The sequence below is a fragment of the Alosa pseudoharengus genome, unplaced genomic scaffold, assembly GCF_046254945.1.
Source record: "Alosa pseudoharengus isolate Yale_2024_CS ecotype anadromous, Long Island Sound unplaced genomic scaffold, YU_APseudo_1.1 YU_APseudo_1.1_scf_3, whole genome shotgun sequence".
NCBI classification, from domain to species: Eukaryota; Metazoa; Chordata; class Actinopteri; order Clupeiformes; family Clupeidae; genus Alosa; species Alosa pseudoharengus.
Genome location: NW_027468718.1, coordinates 9886189 through 9914118, shown reverse-complemented (window position 1 = coordinate 9914118; position 27930 = coordinate 9886189). Strand labels below are relative to the sequence as shown.

The window sequence follows — 27930 nt, the reverse complement described above, 5'->3', positions numbered from 1 at the left end:
GGGGGGGTGCCCTTTTTTCAGGTCAGAGCAACTGCCCCTCAAAATTCCTGTGCAAGTCCCTGCTGAGAACACACACTACACACAACACACACTCTACACGCCACATTCATATGACTGTGCTGCTGTTAACATCACACTACACACACTCTACACGCCACATTCATATGACTGTGCTGCTGTTAACATCATGCACACAACATACACTCTACACACCCTACACACACACTACACACACTCTACACACACTCTACACACACTACACACACTACACACCACATTCATATGACTGTGATGCTGTTTGTACTTAGTGTAACTGTATGTGTCTTTATAACTATAGCTGTATAATAATTAACCTTGTGCTAAAACTCTGTGCAATCAAAACAGTGTGATTAAATGGAATTCATGGACACCTTTATTTTGGACTGTTTTCTTTGTCCACTCTGATGCAAAAATTGCAATATAATATACTGAAACAGTTTATTTTCCTTTAGTAGTTAGGTATTTATGTGTCCAACTCTTGCCTGCCCACTTTAACCTGAATGTCAGGATCAAAGTCTGTGTGGGGAGAGTCTGTGTGTAATCCACTGTTCTGGAGTGAGTGTCTGTCAGGTTCAGTCCACACCCACAACTGGAACTTTGAACTGAACTCCAGTGGAGTGGCAGCAACGAACAAGGAACTGGTCTGGCAACTAAGATTGACCAATCAGAATTGAGAATCTTTCTTTACCTTAGTCCCTCCCTTTCACTGGCTGCCACCAGAGCAGGAAGTGAAGTTGTGTGGCAGGTTGATTCTCTGTCCTAGACACTCATGCGGGCAACAGGAAACTTTGAACCCTCTTCAACAATATTTGAACCACTGAGGAAAACGTTTTGAAGCTGGTGAGGTTGAAAGTCTTTTGGATTAAAGTGTAAAACAGAGACGGGTTTGAGTTTATAATTGACACGTCTGCTCTGACTGCTGAAAGTGAAAGTGAAGCTGGTGAACCAGACTGAGGACAACAAACAGGAGACTTTACTGCAGAGACAAAATGGCTTCTAAACTGGAGGAGGATCTGACCTGTCCTGTGTGCTGTGACATCTACAAGGATCCCGTCATTTTAACCTGCTCTCACAGTGTGTGTAAAGCCTGTCTGCGGCAGTTCTGGGAGAGCAAAGGATCCAGAGAATGTCCCTACTGCAGGAGGAAGTGCTCAAAAGAAATCAATCCTCCTAACATGGCGTTAAGGAACCTGTGTGAGAACTTCTTACAGGAGCAAAGTCAGAAAGCTTCAGCAGGGTCTGAGGCGTTATGCAGTTTGCACAGTGAGAAACTGAAGATCTTCTGTCTGGAGGATAAACAGCCTGTGTGTGTGGTGTGTCAGACCTCAAAGAAACATAAGAATCACACATTTAGTCCTATAGATGAAGCAGCACAGGACCGTAAGGTAAGAATGTCTGGCAATACTGGTAGTGGGTTCTAAAGACACACATCTTGATCTGTTCACCGATAAGTGAGACAATCATGGCAGAAGGTATTGTAATACCTTTGATGCACCAGTAAATGGCGCTCTACACCCTGCTGTTACAACTGATAAGTGTTGCGCAACATCCAGACCTCTGAGCTGAGATACTCTGATTCTCTTCTTCACTCCCACTCTGTGTGTACAGCAGCAAACTCTCCTTAAACTTGCTCTAACAGAAAGTACAAGTTGATATCACCACTGTTTGCAAGTCCCTTGCAGTTATTATAGAGTATGAGATGGGGTGTAATTAGCCTATGCACTACAATTTTACACAATTTTCTTTATCCCTCCTGTTGTGTTCGTTTTATGTTTACTAGTTTTGTGTTCCTGGTCAAAAATGACCACTGCATTATAACTTGTTATAAATCCACAGTAGCACACATATTATCATCTAATGTTGTGATAGACCTTTGCATCAACTTGTGTTCTATTGGATATTCTTCCATTCGCTATTTATGGCCTGCAGGCCTCACTGACCTGAGCTCATGCATGTCAGAAAGGGGAAGATTCTATTGGGGAAAGGTTCCAGTGGGGGCTGGCATAGAAGCAAAGAGAGGGAGTGAGGGTGTGTTTGTGTGTGTATTTTAATGTACAGAAGCATACAGTCCATCTGATCATAAGTTTGTGCCTAGATTCAAGTTTATAGACTGACCATTTTCTCACCCATTCATTTCTAATGGACGGTCATTTCTGACCAGAAATACACATGGGTGTTCTAAAGTTAAATAAAACACTTACATTGTTATAGAAATTATCAAAATATGTTGTGTGTGTTCAGATGCCCTGTGTTAACAAAGTCAAGGAGGCTCAAGGTAGTCAGAAAAAGTTAACAATATTTTTGAGAGAAAATAATTATAAATCTGTCACATTTGACCGCGAACACAACAGGAGGGTTAAATCATTTTCCCACATTAATTGTGCCTTATATACTGTATCTTAACATCTCTAATATCCCTTAATGTGCAACACCCATATACCTTTTCTACATGTTGTGTTGCCCCCATGCCATCACCATATCAGTCCTGAATCTATGCACATATATATCTACATATTCTCTCACACACTCCCTACACATGCAGCAACTTGGTTCCATAGTGCCAGTGTTGTAAGTGTACTGCAGTGTAGACTGAACATTGTGCTCATTCATTTCAGGAGGAGCTCAAGATCCAACTGCAGCCCTTACAGAAGAAACTGAAGAACTTTGAAAAAGTTAAACTCATCTGTGACCAAACAGCAGCACATATTAAGGTGAGATCTGGATTATTTAATAAAGCAATTATATTTCTAATGTCATCATGTAAAAGCAAATCATTTCAGGAGTGATGATTGGATCAATAATTTTAGATTTTTTGTTTATTTAGACTCAGGCTCAACACACAGAGCGGCAGATCAAGGAGGACTTTGAGAAGCTTCACCAGTTTCTACGAGATGAAGAGGCAGCCAGGATAGCTGCACTGAGGGAGGAAGAGGAGCAGAAGAGTCAGATGATGAAGGAGAAGATTGAGAAGATGAGCAGAGAGATCTCATCTCTTTCAGACACAATCAGAGCCATAGAGGAGAAGATGGGAGCTGATGACATCACATTCCTGCAGGTAGGAACCATCCACCGTCTGTATAGTGAAATGTGTATGTGACTGTTAGATTTGGTGTTGGGAGCATCATTGTCCAACACAGAAGCTCAACAGTTCAACATCAGACATTCACATTCATACCACATTATGGGTTGTGGAATCAGTTGGTGTTATTTTGGAGAGAGAAACACTAAGATGAGAGAGCAGCAGAAGGCTGAATGAATATGGATCTGATCACATGATCATTGATGACTTCAGAACGTCATTACAGTTTTTCACAATCGCTTAAACACTAAACTCCATTCTCTTAGCCAAATTCTCAGCTGCCTGAACACAGTTCTTGAAATGAAAATTTGGTATAAGGTAATCAGAAATAGTATAGAGCACAGATGTCATATGTTAAACACACCTACTCAAAAATGATCACACATTTCAAATGATGTGACACAACCAATATAAGCTAGTTCAGAATGTAAACAGGTTGCTGAACAGTGCAGGGCATATCAACAATGGTCAGAAACTATCAGTAAGGCCTTCACAGTACATTGTAGGCTTTAGACTGCAATGTTCTTCTCATTTACTGTACAGTGCCTGTCTTTTCCAGTATACAGTTTTTCCACAATTGCTAAAACACATTTTTGGAAACCTCCCACCCTTTTCTCAAAACTGTCAAGACAAACCCCCAGTAAATCTTCAGTCCACTGAATTCTGAAATCTTTTTGCTTTGTTTTGTTTTGTTTCATAGATGCAAAATGCATTCACTGTATTGTAAACAACGGCAATGTCTCCTGGAGCTATATGAGCCCTGAACACTGTGTTTTCCATTTTTTGATGCAGTGTCTAATGACTGCTCAGTAGTGTTTTATTTAGACTGCTTTGTGAGATGATACAAAGACAGTGTTTAGTTCTGAGCACAGGGACAACTGTTTTGAAGGGATTGTTCAGTTTTTGCAGAGGTTAGCAAATGTTTTGGGAATATAGTTTCTCTGTCTGATCTGAGGAGAAGGAGGAGGAGGATATCTTTGCAGTCAGTATCCTGTCAGCTGTCCAATGTTTAGTCAGCAACAAAACAATGAGGTGGTGATGGTCAGGGTACTTGGCCAATCAGATGTCAGAAGGTCGTGGTTGTACCGAGTTGTCCCTCTGCAGTGGGTTATACTATGAAGCTCGATTAGTGGGTTAGCGAGGTATGTTGTGCTCAAAGCCAGGGTATGCTGTGACACAAAAGTGGCTCTGCTTTAGCGTCGCTGTATCACCATGGTGTCTTATACTGCCAACCAAACCAGGTCGGAACAGGTTATGTGCTAAGTTATAGCTCAAATCGTGTAAAACTACTGCCTACTGACCAATCAGTTATCTTGAAACTAAGTTATCTCACGTGTAGGAGTGGGCGCTCCGCCTCTCCAAACATTTTGGATCTCACAGGCGCTTTAACAGTGTTGTGCGTGCAAATACACCACTATGGACGTGTATACCATACAACATCTGATGACAATCAATGTATTTGATGTTGTAGGCTAGACAGTAAAAATGACTGCAGTGTACCTAGATTACGCTATCGCTCATAAATGTGGAAGTAATCATTCTTGAATATAGGCAGTCTGTGCATCTCCACGTTTCACGATTGGCCAACATCATCCCAACACCAAGAATGCGCACAGATCTAAGCTGAAAGCTAGTTTGACAAATATATCACATAACTGCTATCGTGTTAACACTTTATAATAACTACACACAATTCATCATTTATTAAGCCTTTGTTACTTATTAGTTAATAGTTTGGTCATCATTAGTAATTTGTTGTTCATGCATAATTTATCATCAGTAAAGCATTTGTTCACACAGTTATAAGAGCCTATCCAAAAACTATGTTTGTAAGTACATGATTTATACTTAATAAATAATAAAATAACCACTTATAAATGAAATCAGTTTCCCATTATAAACCAATTGCAAACTATTACAAAATGCTTTGTTCATCATTTGTAAAGCATTGCACCTATGTTAATTCTCATAAATAAAGTATTTGTACACACATGTGACAAGGCAAAGAATACTTGCTTTCTTGGCAGTTTATTACCAGCATTTACCGAGAGCAATACACACATCTTGGAATGAGTCAGCTTATATCCAGTGGCTATACTACACAACCTGGGTGGCATCCCGTAACATAAACCCTTTCATCCCGACAACACAACAGCCGGCTAGTTTACACACATACATTACAAGTCACTCACCGGTGATTAACGCATAACATTAGGGAGCTTACCCAGTATCTTAGCCGTACATTTCTCCCATAATGCACTGCATGAAGGTAAGCATAACAGTAACACATTTCCCTGTCAGCATGTCCGAGCCACGCTGGTTTGTTCATAGTAAATAAGCCTATATCTAAAATATGTTTATGAATTGTTAATACTTAAAATTATGCAATAATATTTTGTTGATGAAGTACTATTTCCATTATTTAACAGTTGTTACATACACATGCACTAATGATTAGTTAGGGTGAGGATACATATTTTATAAACGTGTGGGTGTATTGGTGGATTGGTAGCATTATAGACAATCTGTTGTTCTCCCTGGTTAATTTCCAAGTCTGTGTGCACTTTGGATAAAATCATCTGTTTAATAATCACTTTACTTGTTACTTTACAATCAAAAAATGAAAACCTTAAGCTTGACATGGAGGAGGGGGGCAGGATTGTACAATTTCCAAAATACCTAATTATAACAATAATGGCTGACATATTCTTTCTATTCTTATTTTCCAGAGCTACAAGAGCACAGTGGAAAGGTGAGTGATCTGCCTCCTGTCTCTCTCTTCTCTGTGGGTCTGAACCCAAACCCACAGCAGCACTGACTCCTGAATGTTATTCCAGAGCCCAGTGCACACTGCAGGATCCAGAGAGGGTATCAGGAGCTCTGATCAACATGGCAAAGCACCTGGGCAACCTGAAGTTCAGAGTCTGGGAGAAGATGCAGGAGATTATTCAGTACAGTGAGTAGCCTGCTGTTTCCACATAACCAAACACACATAAGCAATGTTAGGAATGAGGAGAGGATAGACTGCTACTGGAGTAGATGGTACAGTTACATTTGTCCAGGGGTTATTCTTCACACCTTCGTAAAAATTGTATTTTCTTTTCAAACAGTTAACACAAGCCATCACATTGATAAGCACACAATGTGTCAACTACACACTGATGGTATAAATAAAAACACATCTAGCTTTTGCTTTCTCTTTGCACAAGGTAGGCTATGTCAGATTGAGGTAATACTTTTGTCATAGTTCTGTAAACATACAGGGATCCAAACATCAAGTATTGGTGTTTATTTACACACATCAAGTCGAAACACAAAATAGTAATTTCACTGAGACAAAAAAAAATCAGTCTACATCGTGTCGTCTCCCTGGGTCCGGCCACAACATTTTGCATCACATGCAATGTCCTGTAGTCCAAGGCTCCGGGAAAAATATATTCTGGAATGCCGTATCCAGGCCTGACATGATGCCTGGTCAATATCCCCACATGCCTCCTCCATTGCCTGTAAAAGGGCTGTGCGTTGAGGGGGATGACGGTCATAGACCTTCCAGCGCCAGGCAGAGAAGAACTCTTCAATTGGATTCAAGAATGGAGAGTATGGGGGGAGGTTGAGTACAGTGAAGAGTGGGTGTTCTGTAAACCAGTTGCGGACCAAAGCTGCCCTATGGAAACTAACATTGTCTCATATGATGACGTATCTGGTCTGCTCTGGTCTCTGAACATTAGTGAGCATGTCATGTAAGGTGTCCAGGAATGTAATGTGTGCAGTGTTATATGGGCCTAGGGTTGCATGATGTAAACAACACCATTTTGACTTATAGCTGCACACATAGTTATGTTATGTAGTTATGTTACCACCACGTTGTCCTGGGACTTTGATTAGGCTAACAACCTCTGGCATTTTTGAGTAAAAGTTGGTAAACAGACTATTCTAGGGGTATTTTTTCTGCTGAATCCATTTTTGCTGTTTGCTAAGATACTTTTATGTGACAATGATAAGTGCATTATTTGTCATTGTAGTCATGAAAATATCTGTTTTATCCTTATATTTCAAATGGACAAACAGAATATCTAAAATATGAAAGTCATGTTTGGAGTCAGGGTTAGGTCTGAGGTGTGGGTGGGTGTTTGCAGGAAGCCTGGGGCCCAGGGCAGCTCTGCAGGGCAAGACTAAATTTTGTTGATTTCTCTTCGGCTTTTAATTGTATACAACCTCATATTTTAGCAGATAGGCTTACAAAGATAGGCTTCACAACATTAATTTAGGGCTAATAGCATGGCTGGTTGACTTTTTAACTTTCAGATCTCAAAGGGTGAAAGTTAATAACGTTTTCTCTGATGCCCTATTATCTTCCACTGGATCACCCCAGGGTTGTGTCCTCTCTCCACTTCTGTTTGTTTTATATACTAATGAATGTCAATCTCACCATGAGGGCAGGCATGCGCTGAAATTTGCAGACGACGCTGTCATTGTCTCTTTACTTAAGGACAATGACATTGACCATGGGCCAGTGGTGAGTGATGTCAGCACATGGTGCAATGACTCCTTTTTAAACATAAATGTGACAAAGACAAAGGAAATGATAATTGATTTTAGGAAACAGCGCCCCCCTCTTCCCCCTGCAGTCATAACTGGGCAGTCTGTTGAAAGGGTTGAGGAGTACAAATACTTAGGGATAAAAAAGGACAGTGAATTAAATGTTGAGTCACAATGCGACACGGTATGTTCCAAAGCCCACCAGCGTATGCACTTTTTTAGGAAACTGAGGAACTTTAACATTGATCCTACTTTTATGAGGATGTTCTACACCTGTTTTATTGAGTCTGTTTTAACCTTTTCTTTTATTAGCTGGCCATTGTCTATGAAGAACAAAAACAGACTGGAGAGCATTGTTAAAGTATGTAGTAAGATTGCTGGCACTAATTTTACTGTTCAGTAAACAGTTATCGTGTGCACATCCCACATCTGGCAGGTGCAGGACAAAAGACAAACTTACTCAATTGAAAAAATATAATGTCTGCAACACTGCTTTTGACTCCCATATATTTAATGCACAACAGGCAACGTTTCGACCCTGCTGGGTCTTCTTCAGGCCTGAGTCAAAAGCAGTGTTGCGGACATTATATTTTTTCAATTGACTAATTTTACTGACCTCCACCATATCTTTGACACCAGAACGACCAGGAAAGCTTATTCGGTTGTTGCGGACCCCAGCCACCCCCTGTTTGGGGAGTTTAGACTCCTCCCCTCAGGGCGGAGGTATACAATGCCAAGATGTAGGACAACAAGGTTTAAGAATTCATTTGTCCCCACTGCCATTTCCCTGATTAACAAATAGTTTTTAAACTACTATTTATACTTATATTTAAGATAGCCTTGTTTATTTATTTGTCTCTGTATGTGTCTTAAATGTTACTTGTCTCTGTATGTGTCTTACATGTTTTGATGTGTATGTCTTGTAGGATGTCGTACGGCATATTTGTACTGCTGGCTGTTAAAACCAATTGCCCCTCGGGGACATTAAAGTTTCCTGGGCCTATGCTGGAGTCAATGTGAGGGTTAGGGTGGGGACAGTGGTGAGGGTGGGTGTCCGCATGCTGCCCAGGGCCTAGCAGAGCTCTACAGGGCAGCCCTGGGTCAGAATACAGCCTGGGCCTAGTCAGTGTTAGGCTTGGGGTGTGTTTGTGTCTGTCTGTGTGTGTCTGTGCACACGTGTGTGACTAGTGCTAGTATATCTGATAAAGGAGAGGTAGTGTGTTTGTGTGTGTGTGTTTCTGTGTGTGTGACCAGTGCTAATATATCTGATAACAGAGAGGTAGTGTGTGTGTATGTGTGTGTGTATGTGTGTATGTGTATGTGTCAGAGTTTCCACTAGAAAAAAATGGTCCCGGTCAAAGTGACCGGCAGAGGTTTCATTTTCCGGATGATATGCCGGTCAAATATCCTATTATCGCTTCTTAATTAGTATAAGTATAAGTATAGTATAAGTATATATACTCTTTTGATCCCGTGAGGGAAATTTGGTCTCTGCATTTATCACAATCTGTGAATTAGTGAAACACACTCAGCACACAGTGAACACACAGTGAGGTGAAGCACACACTAATCCCGGCGCAGTGAGCTGCCTGCAACAACAGCGGAGCTCGGGGAGCAGTGAGGGGTTAGATGCCTTGCTCAAGGGGCACTTCAGCCGCGCCTACTGGTCAGGGTTCGAACCGGCAACCCTCCGGTTACAAGTCCGAAGTGCTAACCAGTAGGCCACGGCTGCCCAAGTCAGATCTAGTCAGTAGCCTATCTATGTTTTCATGGACAGCAAGAATCCGCTTCGTTCGTTGTTTTAAATGGGCTACGTTGTTTGTTGCTGCTACCTTTATCTCCAGTGGTTCAACTGTTTCACTTGCGCAGATATGCACACACAAGAATGAGCGCTCACACCACTACCCCCTAATATATCTGTTTATTTGATAGGCCTAACTATAAATTAAGAAATATATCCTATTCTGGGTAATGTTTAGTTTCTTTTTCGGTCCGCGGTTGATACCATTGATTGTGCCCGCAAGTTATCCGCGGACCAACTATCTCCTCGTCGAGGAGGCCCTAACCCTGCAGATCATAGACAGAGAATATGCTTTTGGTAGGCCTACAGAACACAGTTGCATGTCTAGTGTACCATGGGTGTACAGTCTACACGGAGAATGACAGTCTTGGTGCGGCCGCACCCCCCGCAACTCCACTTCCAACGTCACTGATTCCGACAGATGGGCCTACGCCCGACACTTCTGTTTTTTATCTGGTGGTGGAGCTGACCTGGCCAGGCTGAGACGTTACTAATTTATCATCATCCATCGCGTCTGACCTCTGAAAAAACTTTTAAGGCTAGTCTGCCTGGGCCTGGCCATGTTTGAACCATCTCACTCATTTGTTCGTTGTTTAACATGGACGTTTTAAGCGTGCGCTTCCTATTTGAAATGCAGCATAGGCTATGCGTGTTGTTTAATAACTTTCAAACGGTAGATCGATCCTGTTCATTTAAAACATAGCCAGAGGACGTATTATTGCTTTAGTATAGGCCTACATTTTAGGCTTATTCTCAAATTCAGATTGTGTGGGATTGTTAATTGATGGGATTATTAGCCAATTTCAATTGAACAATTTGACCGGAGAGATTTAATTTTGTCGGACATTTCATTTTTTTCCTGCCAATGTCCGGCAATTGCCCAACCACGGAAACCCTGGTGTGTGTGTGTGTGTGTGTGTGTGTGACCAGTGCTAATATATCTAATGTAGTGTGTGTGTGTGTGTGTGTGTGTGTGTGTGTATGTGTGTGTGTGTGTGTGTGTGTGTGTGTGTGTGTGTCTGTGAGAGAGAGACCAGTGTTAGTATATCTGATCAGAGGGAGGTAGTGTGTGTGTGTGTGTGTGTGCAGGGGCGTAGCCAGGATTATTTTATAGGGGGGGCCAGTTGGGTCCAGACTTTTTATTGGGGTGGCACTTGGGAATCAAAACTACTATTTAAAAACTACTCAAAAAGTTTTGAAGATTAGGATAGCCTATTTTAATAATGGTAATAAATTGTGTAAAGCCAACACTGATACACAGGTCAGTTTGTTGTCAACTCCAAATCATTTTCCATAAGCCAATGCTATAAAAAAAGTACATTATGATAATGATATGATATGATTCAAATGATGTTAAAGAACAATAATAAATACTACAAATATTGAATTCAGATATTTAATCTTATACTGATGGCCAAACTATATTTCTTTCTGATATCCACTCTAAGTACTTGGCTGTTTTGATTGATCCTAGTAAGTTTATCTGTAGGAGCCACCGTGGGGCATCTGATTAAAATGCAGACATGATGTACAGGTCCAGAGTATTTATTGAAACTTGTGGAATTTACAGTGGAGAGGTTATTGTCTTATGGAGCTTCACAATTGTGCTTGGGATTGTAGATGACAGTAGTTCTGACATTAAATTTGTGGTTGTGGTTTCTACAAGTAAAACAAATGCAACAGTGCCTCTTAGAAACGTATGCATGGTGACAATATTAATAGCTAAGCATGGCTAATCATACACTGACCCACATGGAGAATAGCTTAACAGACACTACTACATGAAATTACCAAATATCCACTTAAATCTAGACATACACGTTATTACACTGATATATTAAACCGTTATAGACACCAAATTATCAAATTAGAAACATAATCTCAGTCTTACACGGCAGGAAAAGTTACTAATTATAAGTTAACTTAACCGCGGTAGCGCGGTACACGTGGTGCACGCTATAAACGCAAACGTCGGTAAGTATGCGGTTATTAACAATGACATTCTACAAACGAACATTAAACAAGTCCTGCACAAACAAGAAATGCCAACACTTACGGTTTCTGAACACACAAACGGCATAAACAGTCCACAGAACAGAAGGGGTTCCTTTCAAATCTCTGCCTCCCCATCCACTGGTCTGTGCATGCAACCCTCTGACTCGCACTCCAATTAACTGCACAAGTGTAGCCACAAGGGTTGCACGCACAGGACGCATCGATGGCCAGCAGGAGGCTACCTGGTCATGTGAACAGTGTCTAGTCCTTCACAACAGCCGCCCCCAAACTGGTCACCGGTCCAGTTTGTCCTCATCTCAAGGACGGGACGGGACGGGAGTCCAGGTCTGGGACGGCAGGCAGTGGGATGAGTCGGGCCACCGGCCTGATGTAGTGCCTGTCATTGACGTTGACTTCTGCTGTCCGGATGCGGCCATCGGTTCCGGGAAGTACCTTGGTGATCCGGCCCACAGGCCAGAGGGCTCTGGGCAGCAGGGGGTCTACCACCATGACGATGTCTCCAGGCTGATGAGCTGGCGTGTCCTTATGCCACTTAGCCCGGGTCTGGAGTGTTGGGAGTTAGTGGCGAATGAAATGAGCCCAGAACTGATCAGCAAGGATTTGAGAGTGCTTCCATCTTTTCCTGCTTAAGAGCTCTGACTCTTCATAAACAGCTTGGGGCAGGGACGGGTCTAGCCGCCCCATCAGCAACAAGTTTGGGGTTACAGGGTCTGCGTCCGCTACATCACTGGACACATATCCAAGTGGTTTGGAATTTAAGATTCCCTCCACCTCGATCAAGACAGTGCGCAATACCTCTTCTGGTATAGCGTGTGGTTGCACAGTGGCGTACAGGGCAGCTTTAACTGATCTTATTTCTCTCTCCCAAATGCCACCGAAGTGAGGTGCACTGGGGGGGTTGAACTTGAAGCTGATCTGGTGCTGTGACAACTGCTCTTTCAGGTCAGGATGCAAGGCTTGGAAGGCCTCACGAAGCTCTCGATCTCCGCCCTTGAAATTTGTGCCCTGATCTGATAGGATTTCTGATGGCTTCCCTCTTCTGGCGATGAATCGACGTAAGGCCATCAGAAACGCGTCAGAGTCCAGACTTGTAAGAACATCAATGTGGACTGCCTTTGTTGTCAAACACTTAAACAGTATTCCCCACCTTTTCTCAGAGCGCCGTCCAACTTTGATGGTGAACGGCCCGAAACAGTCAACTCCTGTGGAGTAAAAGGGGGGCTTAAACAAGCGCAGTCTGGCTTCAGGGAGGTCTGACATGAGGGGGACTTTGGGCTGAGCTCTCCACCGCTTGCATTCTGGACAGAACTGTTGATGTCGTTTAACAGCCTCGCGGCCATGTAATATCCAGAATCTCCTCCTAAGCTCGGCAAAGAGGCGCTCTGTGCCAGGGTGCCTTAGGTCTTCATCCACGTCATGCACTACAAGTCTTGTGATCTTATGTGCTGGATCTAGCACCACTGGATGGACCGTTTCTGGTTCCAGGTCTTGGCTGCGGCGAAGACGGCCTCCAACTCTTATCAGTCCAGTAGCCTGGTCCAACTCTGGAGCAAGTGTGAGCAACCTATTGGTAGATGTCAAGGGTTTACCAGCAGATAGGAGGGCGTACTCTTCTCCAAAGCTGTCCTGCTGCGCTCGTTGGAGCATTTCCATCTCTATTGCCCTATAGTCCTCTGCTGTTGGACTGTGACCTGCGGCCGCCCCATGGCGAGAAAGTGCAACCGCATGGACCAGATCTCGGAATGATGAGAACTGCTCTAGGTCAGGGAGGGCTGGAGGCGCAGTAGTGGTGACCAGGCTACAGAACATCGTTTTCCGTGTCTCTGCTTCGTCGTCTGCTACAGCCACTGAAGGCTTTGTGGGCCAATACTCAGGTGACTGCAACAGGAATGGTGGTCCATCCTTCCATCGGCCATCCTCCGCTATTTCCATCAAGGTCTTGCCTCGAGTGATGTCATCTGCAGGGTTGTTACTGGTATCGACATAGCGCCAAGAGCATTCACTCGTCAGTTCTTGGATCTCAGCCACTCTTGTGCCAACGAACACTTTAAACCTGCATGACTCCGACTGGATCCAGGTCAGGACAGTTGTGGAGTCTGACCAGAGGTTGACATCATGGAGAGGCAAGGTGAGCTCCCTTCGGAGCAGAGTGGCTACTTGGGCTCCTGTCAACGCTGCGCAAAGTTCCAAGCGTGGCATGGACTGTTGCTTCTTAGGAGCCACTCTGGAACGTGCTGTGAGGAATGACGTCTCCACATGTCCATCTCGACCCTCAGTGCATAGGTAAGCAACAGCGCCATAAGCACGCTCGGAGGCATCACAGAAGATGTGAACTGTTCTGGTGCAAGCCTCTCTGTCCATCTGAGGGCTCACATAGCAGCGTGGCAGGGATATCTGAGGCAGTCGCTGTAACTCTTCCTGCCACTCTGTCCACATCAGCAGGGCGTCTTCAGGCAACGCTGGGTCATCCCAGTCCCTTGCTTTGCTCCACAGGCACTGGACTAAGACTTTAGCCCTTGTGGTGAAGGGAATGATGAATCCCAGCGGGTCGTAGAGGCTAGCTAGCACCCGATAGATGTTTCTCATCGTTGGTACTTCATGGCCAAGCAGACGACATTTATAGCCGAGGGTGTCAGAGTGGCAGAACCACCGTAGGCCTAGTGCTAGCTCCTGAGGATCAGTCTGGGTGGCGTTCAACCACAACTCGTTGCTTTCTGACCTTAGGTCCTTGGGAAGGTGGCCGATGGTCTCAGGAGTGTTGCTTGCCCACTGGCGCAGCTGAAATCCTCCCTCTGCCAGGAGGGACTGCAGTTTGTCCACCAGTGACTTTGCTTCATCCACATTTTGCACGCTTCGGAGGCAGTTGTCCACGTAGAAACATCTTTCCACAGCTACACGGACGTTTTCCTCAGGCTGGCTGTGGTCGCTCACATGTTTCAGCAGTGCAAATGTGGCGCAGCACGGGCTACATGTAGTCCCAAATGGAAGAACCTGCCATTCGTATATGCTGAGGGGGGTGTCCTTCTGCAAGTCCATCCACAGGAACCGGAGTAGTGCTTTGTCTTGGGGCAGCAACCTCACCTGGTGGAACATTCCCTTTATATCGCTACTGATAGCGATGGAATGCTCGCGAAATCTCAGGAGCACACCGAGCAGGCTGGAAGTCAAGGTTGGGCCAGGGAGAAGCAGGTCATTCAGATTGGCTCCATTATGAGCAAAGGAGCAATTGAACACGATACGGTTCTTCCCATTGTGATCTACCATATGGTGAGGGATGAACCATGACTCACCATCACTGCTCACCTCTTCTTCCTTGACTTCCTTGACTTTCACAATGTACCCTGTTTCCAGATGCCTCCCTTTACACTTCTTACAGGTGGTCTTGAGGCGACACTGCGAAGCTTGATGGGCACGCCCACATCGCCAGCACTTTCTGTTTGCCGTTATCCAACTCCTCTTCTGTTCAGTGGTCAGCTGGCTGAAGTTGGAGCACTGACTCAGGTAATGCTGATCATTGGAACAGTAAGAGCAGTAGGCCTGTCGCTCACCTTGCTTGCTGCTGGGTGCCGGGGGTTTCTCACTTACAGCTGTGCTGACTTGCTCGGCCCCATGGAGAACACTGGTGGCACGGTTGGACTTTGGCTCCCTTCGTTTCTCCTTCTTGGAGTCGTCAGCAGCCCCAATCACGCTGAGTGTTTCAAACACAGTCTCCTGCATTTTCAGCTCGAAATCTAACCACTCAGCAAAATGGTGCAGGGTGGGGATGCGGATGTTCTTAGGGTACAGGTAACGCTTGAATTGCGCTCTCAGGTCTTGTGGCAGCTTCAGCAGCAATCTCGTCACGTGAGACCCACATTGCATCTTGATCTGACCACTCTCACCTAATTGGTCAAGCATCCCATGTAAAGCCCTGACGCGAAGTGCAAACCTCTTGAACGCACCAGTGTCATTAGCGCGGATATTGGCAGCATCCATCATTTCAGCGATATGTCGCAGGGCTAATTGGTGAGGCTGTCCATAGTGGTCAGTGAGGGATGCCATTGTCTGAATATGGCCTCTTGGAGTTGGTATAAGAATCTGCAATAAGCAGAGCTTCTTCAAATTTCAAATGATCCACTAATATTTGATATTTAAATCGCTCTGTTGCATCATCAGGCAATAGATTATCCAGTGCTGTCTTGAGCCTATTGAACTCTCTGGGGTCAGGTTTCGTGAAATGGGGGATCTTAGGTCCGCGGTACACCCGCTCTTGCTGGTAATCTCTGGGGTGTTGGGCTTGACCTGAAGGCATAGGCCGTCCTCTGTGTGATGGCGCATTACTGACTGAATCCCATTCAGAACCTGGGTCTGGCTCACAGTACTCTGGCGTGACAGATCGTCGGTGCTGTGATGGCATTCCCATCCTCTGCATGTGCTCTGTGAGCTCATCTACCACATTACTGTAATTCCTTGAGGGGTGCTTGGGCTGAGCAGGCCCAACAACTGGATGTGGTGGCGGAGGGGGAAAGTATGGCCCCTCTTTCATAGCACCATAGGGCCCAGCAGGAGGCTGTGATGGTGGTAAGAGAGGCACCTCTGTCTTCTCCTCTTTAAGCTCACCATCTTGTGCACCGTTGTACTGCGCCTGTAATGGTGGTGGAGGTGGTAATGTTAAGCTTATATTTCTTAGGAATAGTTGAGGGGGAGCAGAGTGGTCCACAGCAGGTGGGGGAGGAGGAGGAGGCAGTGTTTCGGGTTCTGAAGCTCTGGTGTTTATTTGTCGCTGCATCTGAATGACTGTGTAATGTAGCTTCTGATTATCCTCTTGCAACTGTCTAAGCACATCCAATATTGTAGATGTAGCCTCTGGGGCTGCTGCAGCAGGGTAGGCTGGAGTGCTCTGGTACAGTGGTCTGAATAGCCCAGGCCGGTTTGGGCTTCTTGAGGCGGCACCGGCATAATCAGACTGCTGTGTGGGTAAGTAGAGAGCAAGAGGGTCCATCTCGGCTGCCCTCTCCGCGCCTCTGTCTTGGACTCCAGCTACTCGGGGGGATGATGGAGGATACTGACCATAATTTGGATACTCAACATCATAGTCGTTGAGCCACGCTGGTGGCCTCCTCTCACGCCTTGGCCTAACATCTGCTGGATGGCTGGGTTGATCAGTGTACATCATGGACTAATTTACACGGCAACTTCTCTTCCCGGGTTTCGGCACCATTTGTTTTGATTGATCCTAGTAAGTTTATCTGTAGGAGCCACCGTGGGGCATCTGATTAAAATGCAGACATGATGTACAGTTCCAGAGTATTTATTGAAACTTGTGGAATTTACAGTGGAGAGGTTATTGTCTTATGGAGCTTCACAATTGTGCTTGGGATTGTAGATGACAGTAGTTCTGACATTAAATTTGTGGTTGTGGTTTCTACAAGTAAAACAAATGCAACAGTGCCTCTTAGAAACGTATGCATGGTGACAATATTAATAGCTAAGCATGGCTAATCATACACTGACCCACATGGAGAATAGCTTAACAGACACTACTACATGAAATTACCAAATATCCACTTAAATCTAGACATACACGTTATTACACTGATATATTAAACCGTTATAGACACCAAATTATCAAATTAGAAACATAATCTCAGTCTTACACGGCAGGAAAAGTTACTAATTATAAGTTAACTTAACCGCGGTAGCGCGGTACACGTGGTGCACGCTATAAACGCAAACGTCGGTAAGTATGCGGTTATTAACAATGACATTCTACAAACGAACATTAAACAAGTCCTGCACAAACAAGAAATGCCAACACTTACGGTTTCTGAACACACAAACGGCATAAACAGTCCACAGAACAGAAGGGGTTCCTTTCAAATCTCTGCCTCCCCATCCACTGGTCTGTGCATGCAACCCTCTGACTCGCACTCCAATTAACTGCACAAGTGTAGCCACAAGGGTTGCACGCACAGGACGCATCGATGGCCAGCAGGAGGCTACCTGGTCATGTGAACAGTGTCTAGTCCTTCACAACAGCCGCCCCCAAACTGGTCACCGGTCCAGTTTGTCCTCATCTCAAGGACGGGACGGGACGGGAGTCCAGGTCTGGGACGGCAGGCAGTGGGATGAGTCGGGCCACCGGCCTGATGTAGTGCCTGTCATTGACGTTGACTTCTGCTGTCCGGATGCGGCCATCGGTTCCGGGAAGTACCTTGGTGATCCGGCCCACAGGCCAGAGGGCTCTGGGCAGCAGGGGGTCTACCACCATGACGATGTCTCCAGGCTGATGAGCTGGCGTGTCCTTATGCCACTTAGCCCGGGTCTGGAGTGTTGGGAGTTAGTGGCGAATGAAATGAGCCCAGAACTGATCAGCAAGGATTTGAGAGTGCTTCCATCTTTTCCTGCTTAAGAGCTCTGACTCTTCATAAACAGCTTGGGGCAGGGACGGGTCTAGCCGCCCCATCAGCAACAAGTTTGGGGTTACAGGGTCTGCGTCCGCTACATCACTGGACACATATCCAAGTGGTTTGGAATTTAAGATTCCCTCCACCTCGATCAAGACAGTGCGCAATACCTCTTCTGGTATAGCGTGTGGTTGCACAGTGGCGTACAGGGCAGCTTTAACTGATCTTATTTCTCTCTCCCAAATGCCACCGAAGTGAGGTGCACTGGGGGGGTTGAACTTGAAGCTGATCTGGTGCTGTGACAACTGCTCTTTCAGGTCAGGATGCAAGGCTTGGAAGGCCTCACGAAGCTCTCGATCTCCGCCCTTGAAATTTGTGCCCTGATCTGATAGGATTTCTGATGGCTTCCCTCTTCTGGCGATGAATCGACGTAAGGCCATCAGAAACGCGTCAGAGTCCAGACTTGTAAGAACATCAATGTGGACTGCCTTTGTTGTCAAACACTTAAACAGTATTCCCCACCTTTTCTCAGAGCGCCGTCCAACTTTGATGGTGAACGGCCCGAAACAGTCAACTCCTGTGGAGTAAAAGGGGGGCTTAAACAAGCGCAGTCTGGCTTCAGGGAGGTCTGACATGAGGGGGACTTTGGGCTGAGCTCTCCACCGCTTGCATTCTGGACAGAACTGTTGATGTCGTTTAACAGCCTCGCGGCCATGTAATATCCAGAATCTCCTCCTAAGCTCGGCAAAGAGGCGCTCTGTGCCAGGGTGCCTTAGGTCTTCATCCACGTCATGCACTACAAGTCTTGTGATCTTATGTGCTGGATCTAGCACCACTGGATGGACCGTTTCTGGTTCCAGGTCTTGGCTGCGGCGAAGACGGCCTCCAACTCTTATCAGTCCAGTAGCCTGGTCCAACTCTGGAGCAAGTGTGAGCAACCTATTGGTAGATGTCAAGGGTTTACCAGCAGATAGGAGGGCGTACTCTTCTCCAAAGCTGTCCTGCTGCGCTCGTTGGAGCATTTCCATCTCTATTGCCCTATAGTCCTCTGCTGTTGGACTGTGACCTGCGGCCGCCCCATGGCGAGAAAGTGCAACCGCATGGACCAGATCTCGGAATGATGAGAACTGCTCTAGGTCAGGGAGGGCTGGAGGCGCAGTAGTGGTGACCAGGCTACAGAACATCGTTTTCCGTGTCTCTGCTTCGTCGTCTGCTACAGCCACTGAAGGCTTTGTGGGCCAATACTCAGGTGACTGCAACAGGAATGGTGGTCCATCCTTCCATCGGCCATCCTCCGCTATTTCCATCAAGGTCTTGCCTCGAGTGATGTCATCTGCAGGGTTGTTACTGGTATCGACATAGCGCCAAGAGCATTCACTCGTCAGTTCTTGGATCTCAGCCACTCTTGTGCCAACGAACACTTTAAACCTGCATGACTCCGACTGGATCCAGGTCAGGACAGTTGTGGAGTCTGACCAGAGGTTGACATCATGGAGAGGCAAGGTGAGCTCCCTTCGGAGCAGAGTGGCTACTTGGGCTCCTGTCAACGCTGCGCAAAGTTCCAAGCGTGGCATGGACTGTTGCTTCTTAGGAGCCACTCTGGAACGTGCTGTGAGGAATGACGTCTCCACATGTCCATCTCGACCCTCAGTGCATAGGTAAGCAACAGCGCCATAAGCACGCTCGGAGGCATCACAGAAGATGTGAACTGTTCTGGTGCAAGCCTCTCTGTCCATCTGAGGGCTCACATAGCAGCGTGGCAGGGATATCTGAGGCAGTCGCTGTAACTCTTCCTGCCACTCTGTCCACATCAGCAGGGCGTCTTCAGGCAACGCTGGGTCATCCCAGTCCCTTGCTTTGCTCCACAGGCACTGGACTAAGACTTTAGCCCTTGTGGTGAAGGGAATGATGAATCCCAGCGGGTCGTAGAGGCTAGCTAGCACCCGATAGATGTTTCTCATCGTTGGTACTTCATGGCCAAGCAGACGACATTTATAGCCGAGGGTGTCAGAGTGGCAGAACCACCGTAGGCCTAGTGCTAGCTCCTGAGGATCAGTCTGGGTGGCGTTCAACCACAACTCGTTGCTTTCTGACCTTAGGTCCTTGGGAAGGTGGCCGATGGTCTCAGGAGTGTTGCTTGCCCACTGGCGCAGCTGAAATCCTCCCTCTGCCAGGAGGGACTGCAGTTTGTCCACCAGTGACTTTGCTTCATCCACATTTTGCACGCTTCGGAGGCAGTTGTCCACGTAGAAACATCTTTCCACAGCTACACGGACGTTTTCCTCAGGCTGGCTGTGGTCGCTCACATGTTTCAGCAGTGCAAATGTGGCGCAGCACGGGCTACATGTAGTCCCAAATGGAAGAACCTGCCATTCGTATATGCTGAGGGGGGTGTCCTTCTGCAAGTCCATCCACAGGAACCGGAGTAGTGCTTTGTCTTGGGGCAGCAACCTCACCTGGTGGAACATTCCCTTTATATCGCTACTGATAGCGATGGAATGCTCGCGAAATCTCAGGAGCACACCGAGCAGGCTGGAAGTCAAGGTTGGGCCAGGGAGAAGCAGGTCATTCAGATTGGCTCCATTATGAGCAAAGGAGCAATTGAACACGATACGGTTCTTCCCATTGTGATCTACCATATGGTGAGGGATGAACCATGACTCACCATCACTGCTCACCTCTTCTTCCTTGACTTCCTTGACTTTCACAATGTACCCTGTTTCCAGATGCCTCCCTTTACACTTCTTACAGGTGGTCTTGAGGCGACACTGCGAAGCTTGATGGGCACGCCCACATCGCCAGCACTTTCTGTTTGCCGTTATCCAACTCCTCTTCTGTTCAGTGGTCAGCTGGCTGAAGTTGGAGCACTGACTCAGGTAATGCTGATCATTGGAACAGTAAGAGCAGTAGGCCTGTCGCTCACCTTGCTTGCTGCTGGGTGCCGGGGGTTTCTCACTTACAGCTGTGCTGACTTGCTCGGCCCCATGGAGAACACTGGTGGCACGGTTGGACTTTGGCTCCCTTCGTTTCTCCTTCTTGGAGTCGTCAGCAGCCCCAATCACGCTGAGTGTTTCAAACACAGTCTCCTGCATTTTCAGCTCGAAATCTAACCACTCAGCAAAATGGTGCAGGGTGGGGATGCGGATGTTCTTAGGGTACAGGTAACGCTTGAATTGCGCTCTCAGGTCTTGTGGCAGCTTCAGCAGCAATCTCGTCACGTGAGACCCACATTGCATCTTGATCTGACCACTCTCACCTAATTGGTCAAGCATCCCATGTAAAGCCCTGACGCGAAGTGCAAACCTCTTGAACGCACCAGTGTCATTAGCGCGGATATTGGCAGCATCCATCATTTCAGCGATATGTCGCAGGGCTAATTGGTGAGGCTGTCCATAGTGGTCAGTGAGGGATGCCATTGTCTGAATATGGCCTCTTGGAGTTGGTATAAGAATCTGCAATAAGCAGAGCTTCTTCAAATTTCAAATGATCCACTAATATTTGATATTTAAATCGCTCTGTTGCATCATCAGGCAATAGATTATCCAGTGCTGTCTTGAGCCTATTGAACTCTCTGGGGTCAGGTTTCGTGAAATGGGGGATCTTAGGTCCGCGGTACACCCGCTCTTGCTGGTAATCTCTGGGGTGTTGGGCTTGACCTGAAGGCATAGGCCGTCCTCTGTGTGATGGCGCATTACTGACTGAATCCCATTCAGAACCTGGGTCTGGCTCACAGTACTCTGGCGTGACAGATCGTCGGTGCTGTGATGGCATTCCCATCCTCTGCATGTGCTCTGTGAGCTCATCTACCACATTACTGTAATTCCTTGAGGGGTGCTTGGGCTGAGCAGGCCCAACAACTGGATGTGGTGGCGGAGGGGGAAAGTATGGCCCCTCTTTCATAGCACCATAGGGCCCAGCAGGAGGCTGTGATGGTGGTAAGAGAGGCACCTCTGTCTTCTCCTCTTTAAGCTCACCATCTTGTGCACCGTTGTACTGCGCCTGTAATGGTGGTGGAGGTGGTAATGTTAAGCTTATATTTCTTAGGAATAGTTGAGGGGGAGCAGAGTGGTCCACAGCAGGTGGGGGAGGAGGAGGAGGCAGTGTTTCGGGTTCTGAAGCTCTGGTGTTTATTTGTCGCTGCATCTGAATGACTGTGTAATGTAGCTTCTGATTATCCTCTTGCAACTGTCTAAGCACATCCAATATTGTAGATGTAGCCTCTGGGGCTGCTGCAGCAGGGTAGGCTGGAGTGCTCTGGTACAGTGGTCTGAATAGCCCAGGCCGGTTTGGGCTTCTTGAGGCGGCACCGGCATAATCAGACTGCTGTGTGGGTAAGTAGAGAGCAAGAGGGTCCATCTCGGCTGCCCTCTCCGCGCCTCTGTCTTGGACTCCAGCTACTCGGGGGGATGATGGAGGATACTGACCATAATTTGGATACTCAACATCATAGTCGTTGAGCCACGCTGGTGGCCTCCTCTCACGCCTTGGCCTAACATCTGCTGGATGGCTGGGTTGATCAGTGTACATCATGGACTAATTTACACGGCAACTTCTCTTCCCGGGTTTCGGCACCATTTGTTTTGATTGATCCTAGTAAGTTTATCTGTAGGAGCCACCGTGGGGCATCTGATTAAAATGCAGACATGATGTACAGTTCCAGAGTATTTATTGAAACTTGTGGAATTTACAGTGGAGAGGTTATTGTCTTATGGAGCTTCACAATTGTGCTTGGGATTGTAGATGACAGTAGTTCTGACATTAAATTTGTGGTTGTAGTTTCTACAAGTAAAACAAATGCAACAGTGCCTCTTAGAAACGTATGCATGGTGACAATATTAATAGCTAAGCATGGCTAATCATACACTGACCCACATGGAGAATAGCTTAACAGACACTACTACATGAAATTACCAAATATCCACTTAAATCTAGACATACACGTTATTACACTGATATATTAAACCGTTATAGACACCAAATTATCAAATTAGAAACATAATCTCAGTCTTACACGGCAGGAAAAGTTACTAATTATAAGTTAACTTAACCGCGGTAGCGCGGTACACGTGGTGCACGCTATAAACGCAAACATCGGTAAGTATGCGGTTATTAACAATGACATTCTACAAACGAACAATAAACAAGTCCTGCACAAACAAGAAATGCCAACACTTACGGTTTCTGAACACACAAACGGCATAAACAGTCCACAGAACAGAAGGGGTTCCTTTCAAATCTCTGCCTCCCCATTCACTGGTCTGTGCATGCAACCCTCTGACTCGCACTCCAATTAACTGCACAAGTGTAGCCACAAGGGTTGCACGCACAGGACGCATCGATGGCCAGCAGGAGGCTACCTGGTCATGTGAACAGTGTCTAGTCCTTCACAACATTGGCTGTAAGTAACATGGATCTGAATTAAGAAATTTACCCTTAGAACCCTAGACTGAAATAAACGGCATTTTTATGTAGTAATGAAAAATGCCCTTTCTGCGCTCCATATCTGTGACACGAACTGATCTGACCTGACCGAACCCGAGTTTGCGTGTTCTGTGTGTACACTCATGATGATTCTAAAACAACTTTTTACTGCATTGTCATGAACAAAGTGAAGGCAAAAAGGTGTTTGTTTGTCGAATAAATTGGGATGCAATGTGAGTCTCGAATTGGATGCCATGCAGGAATTTGCATTATGAACATACTTTGCCATAGAGAAACACATGATAGCTGGATTATGAACATGCCTGGCCACTACAACACACAAAAACGTGGGGTAAGTGGAGCTATATGAAGTTATTATTTTGATGTCATTTCGTCTGTTTTATAACCCAGAAGGATGTACTTGGTATCAAATGATAGCTCTGTATCTCCTCTTTCATCTGACATGCGTGGCATATCTATCCGATCACGGGTTCGTGAATAGGGCCTAATTCAAACGATAGTTGGTTTTTGTACATGATGTTATTTTGCAGTCACGTTGTCTGTTTTTATAGCCCAGAAGCATCGATATACTTGGTACCAATATATAGCCCTGTCTCCTCTTTCTTCTGATATGCTTGCCATATCTATGCGATCACGGGTTCGCGAGTAATTCAAACGAGAGTAGCCTAATGGGTGCGCAGGTATAATCAATTTGATTTAATTTCATGATTTTTTTTTTGTTTTCATACTTGATCGCACAGGCAAGAGTTTAGTCTCGTTGGAAAGCCCCACTTCTGCTCTGTCACGCAATTAAAGTTTCATCTCGCTGCGATGAACAGTTCTGGGGCAATGTAACAAAGAACTCAGGCAAAGCAGCCTCTGCCTGACCAGCTATGGCAAGAACAACACGCAGTCAGCAAATTATGTTTTTTATATAAAGTAGCCTAGCCTAGGCCCCATTAGCCTACTTTTATTGGAGCAATATGTGCCTAATATGCTTGCATTTCACCCGAATTTTATCGAAATATTTTTGTAACAGCGTTACCGCAGGCATCCGATTATTTCTGATCAGCCCCACACGTCAATGTCAGAGCCTACCTAAGGACAGCCCAACGCAGCTCACTTGGCTATGATTCGTGACACATTCTAACATCTTATTAGCATTAATGTTCCAACTCATCATCAACTCATGTTGTTACTGCATGAGGTTAAGTAGTAGTCAGTGTTTTTAACAGATGACTTGAATTGTCCCGCTGCTGCTGCTGCACTAGGCCTAGCCTATCACGATTTGATCACAACCGTGGGCTACACTAGAGTGCAGTAATTGGTTCAGTCCCTGCTTTGCAAAGTGTTGGCAAAGTGCCGTCGAAAACGGCAGCAATTATTTTTTTCTTTTTTACTTTTCACTGAACAGAGCTGGGGGGGCCAGCAGGGTGGCCAAGCTTTGACCAGTGGTGGCCGTGGCCCCCCCTGGCCACCACGTAGCTCCGCCCCTGTGTGTGTGTGAGAGAGAGAGGCCAGTGTTAGTATATCTGATCAGAGAGAGGTAGTGTGTGTGTGTGTGTGTGTGTGTGTGTGTGTGTGTGTGTGTGTGTGTGTGTGTGTGTGTGTGTATGTGTCTGTGTGTGTGTGTGTGTGTGTGTGTGTTTGTTTTTGTGTTTGTGTGTGTGTGTGTGTGTGTGTGTGTGTGTGTGTGTGTGTGTGTGTGTGTGTGTGTGTGTGCTTGAGTTGTGTGTGTGTGTGTGAGAGAGAGAGAGAGACCAGTGTTAGTATATCTGATCAGAGAGAGGTAGTGTGTTTGTGTGTGTGTGTGTGTGTGAGACCAGTGTTAGTATCTGATCAGAGAGAGGTAGTGTGTGTGTGTGTGTGTGTGTGTGTGTGTGTGTGTGTGTGTGTGTGTGTGTGTGTGTGTGTGTTTCTGTGTGTGTGTATGTTTGTGCTGTGTGTGTTTGTGTGTGTGTATGTATGTGTGTGTGTGTGTGTGTGAGAGAGAGAGAGAGACCAGTGTTAGTATATCTGATCAGAGAGAGGTAGTGTGTGAGTGTGTGTGTGTGTGTGTGTGTGTGTGTGTGTGTGTGTGTGTGATCAGTGCTAATATATGTGATCAGAGAGTGGTAGTGTGTGTGTATGTTTGTGTTTGTGCTTGGGTGTCTGTGTGTGTGTGTCAGTGTGTGTGTGTGTGTGTGTGTGTGTGTGTGTGTGTGTGTGTGTGTGTGTGTGTAAGTAGTGTATGAGACGTCACTCCTCATCATTCCACTAACATCCCTCCTCTCTGTGATCAGAGCATGTGTGTGATGTGTTCAGAGTGCTAGTGTGTGTGTGTGTGTGTGTGTGTGATTGAAGAGTGAGGTAGTGTGTGTGTCATTCACATCCTCATCACACATCACTCAGTGTTCAGCTCATGTGTGTGTTCTTTCTCTCTGCAGCTCCTGTGACTCTGGATCCCAACACTGCAAACCCAGAACTCATCCTGTCTGAGGATCTGACCAGTGTGAGATGTGGTGATGATGAGCAGCAGCTCCCTGATAACCCAGAGAGATTTGATAAGTATCTCAGTGTCCTGGGCTCTGAGGGCTTTAACTCAGGGACTCACTGCTGGGATGTGGAGGTTGGGGAGAGCACAGTGTGGTTTGTGGGTGTGATGACAGAGTCTCTCCAGAGGAAGGGAGACATATTCTCCAGTAGTGGAGTGTGGTATGTGGGGTGTGTGTGGTATGATGGTGCTGCATATAGAGCAGCTGCTTCTCCTCACGCCTCCACTCTCCTCACAGTGCAGCAGAAACTCCAGAGGATCAGAGTGCAGCTGGACTGGGACAGAGGAGAGCTGTCATTCTCTGACCCTGATAATAACACACACATACACACTATCACATACACTTTCACTGAGAGAGTGTTTCCATATTTCTCTACTATCAGCAATGTCCCTCTGAGGATCTTACCACTGAAGGCCTCAGTAAGAGTAGAGCAGCACAGTTTATAGGAGATAAAATGTCTTATGACAGCAAAAACATGTGTTATTGTGTGTCAAAGAAATAAAACTAATGTGGACATCAAAAGTTAAAGTTGTGCTAATGCTCATCTCCAACCTCATCTCATGTAACCTGTCAGGTTCATCACAGTACAATTTGGTAGTGTGTGGTAGTGCATGTGGTTGGAGAGTTGTGTTGTGAGGTATGTGTGATCAGAGAGTGGTTGTGTGTGGTTGTGTGTGTGTGTGTGTGTGTAATCCAACAATTGTGGTGTTGGACCAAAATTTGTTTTAAATGTGTGCCAACCAAATAAATCATTAACCATCCCTATTATGTGACTGTAATATAATTTCTAAATTGTTTAATTATTTTGCACTTATGTCCCCTCTATCTTGCATCAAGTCATAGAAGTAAGGGATAATGTATAGAACGCCGGCCATTGTCGGGAGATAGGTCCCGACAGGGCGAACCGGACCCCGACGCGCAGCGGAGGGGTCTTGTTCCGCCCTGAAGGGACCTATCTCCCGACAATGACCGGCGTTCTATACATTATCCCGCTTATTACATGGCTACTTACCAAAACGACACAATAAACTCCCCACGATATGACTCTTTAGCCTACATAGCCTAGGCTATAGCCTATTTGTTACCGTTTCATCATGGCTTTTGCTGAGAAACAAATAGTTCGCAACAACACACGCTGAACTTGAACCAAACATTCTTTAGAACACAGCTGATCAACCGTCTGCTTTCACTTTTGAATGAAGTTCCAATCCTTGCGTAGTGATATGAAATAATTGACTTAGAAGCACAAAGCCCATTTTCCTTGACAGCGGTCTGTAATACTTAGCAACGGTCTGTTATTCAGAATTAGCAGACCGCCGAACGTTGGGAAGGCCCATTCAAGTGAATGGAGCATTCTGCAGCACTATGAAGAGCCGTGTAATAATGTACACTATTACACTTGTTTGAAGTTTTAGAATACTACACTACTATTACACTATTTAGCACTATTGGCACACACACTAATTGTATGATACCAAACAGCTCCTCCTGGTGGCAGAATTTTATATGACAGTTGTCATGGAGAGCATTTGAATTTACATACTGAAATGTCACTTTGAATTTCAAAAAATGTTAAACTCTAAAACACTGTAATAAATGTAAATTAAAATGAATAATGATGTGTTCAATGATTTTTTTTAAATACTATACTGTATAATACATTATATTTCTTTATATATATTTCTATATTTCCCTTGGGGATCAATAAAGTATTTATCTATCTATCTATCTATCTATCTCATATGATTATATACATGTGGAGGTCAGTTCTGAATCTAAAATGTACTGCTATTATTGTGTTAGATGAGAGCTCTGAATTAAAGAATGTCATCTCATGTTCAATAACTGCTTAATGGTTTGTATGTGTGTGTGTGTGTGTGTGTGTGTGTGTGTTTGTGTATACCACAAAGCAACTCGCTTAGGGCACTGATATGGCCAGCAGCTCCATATGCTCCTCCTCATGCCCCCACTCTCCTCACAGTGCAGCAGAAACTCCAGAGGATCAGAGTGCAGCTGGACTGGGACAGAGGAGAGCTGTCATTCTCTGACCCTGATAATAACACACACCTACACAGTTTCAAACACACTTTCACTGAGTGTTTCCACTTTACTCCC

General features: G+C 45.6%; 1 protein-coding gene across 1 annotated transcript; it reads left to right on the top strand.

The window, feature by feature from the left end:
• The first annotated feature begins 773 nt into the window (after window positions 1-773).
• LOC143100162 (zinc-binding protein A33-like) lies at window positions 774-26576 on the top strand. Its single transcript, XM_076263129.1, has 6 exons — window positions 774-1424; window positions 2655-2750; window positions 2864-3094; window positions 5848-5870; window positions 5956-6074; window positions 25708-26576. The coding sequence occupies exons 1-6, from the start codon at window positions 1029-1031 to the stop codon at window positions 26259-26261; spliced, it is 1419 nt and encodes a 472-aa protein (XP_076119244.1). The 5' UTR covers window positions 774-1028; the 3' UTR covers window positions 26262-26576.
• The last annotated feature ends 1354 nt before the right edge of the window (window positions 26577-27930 follow it).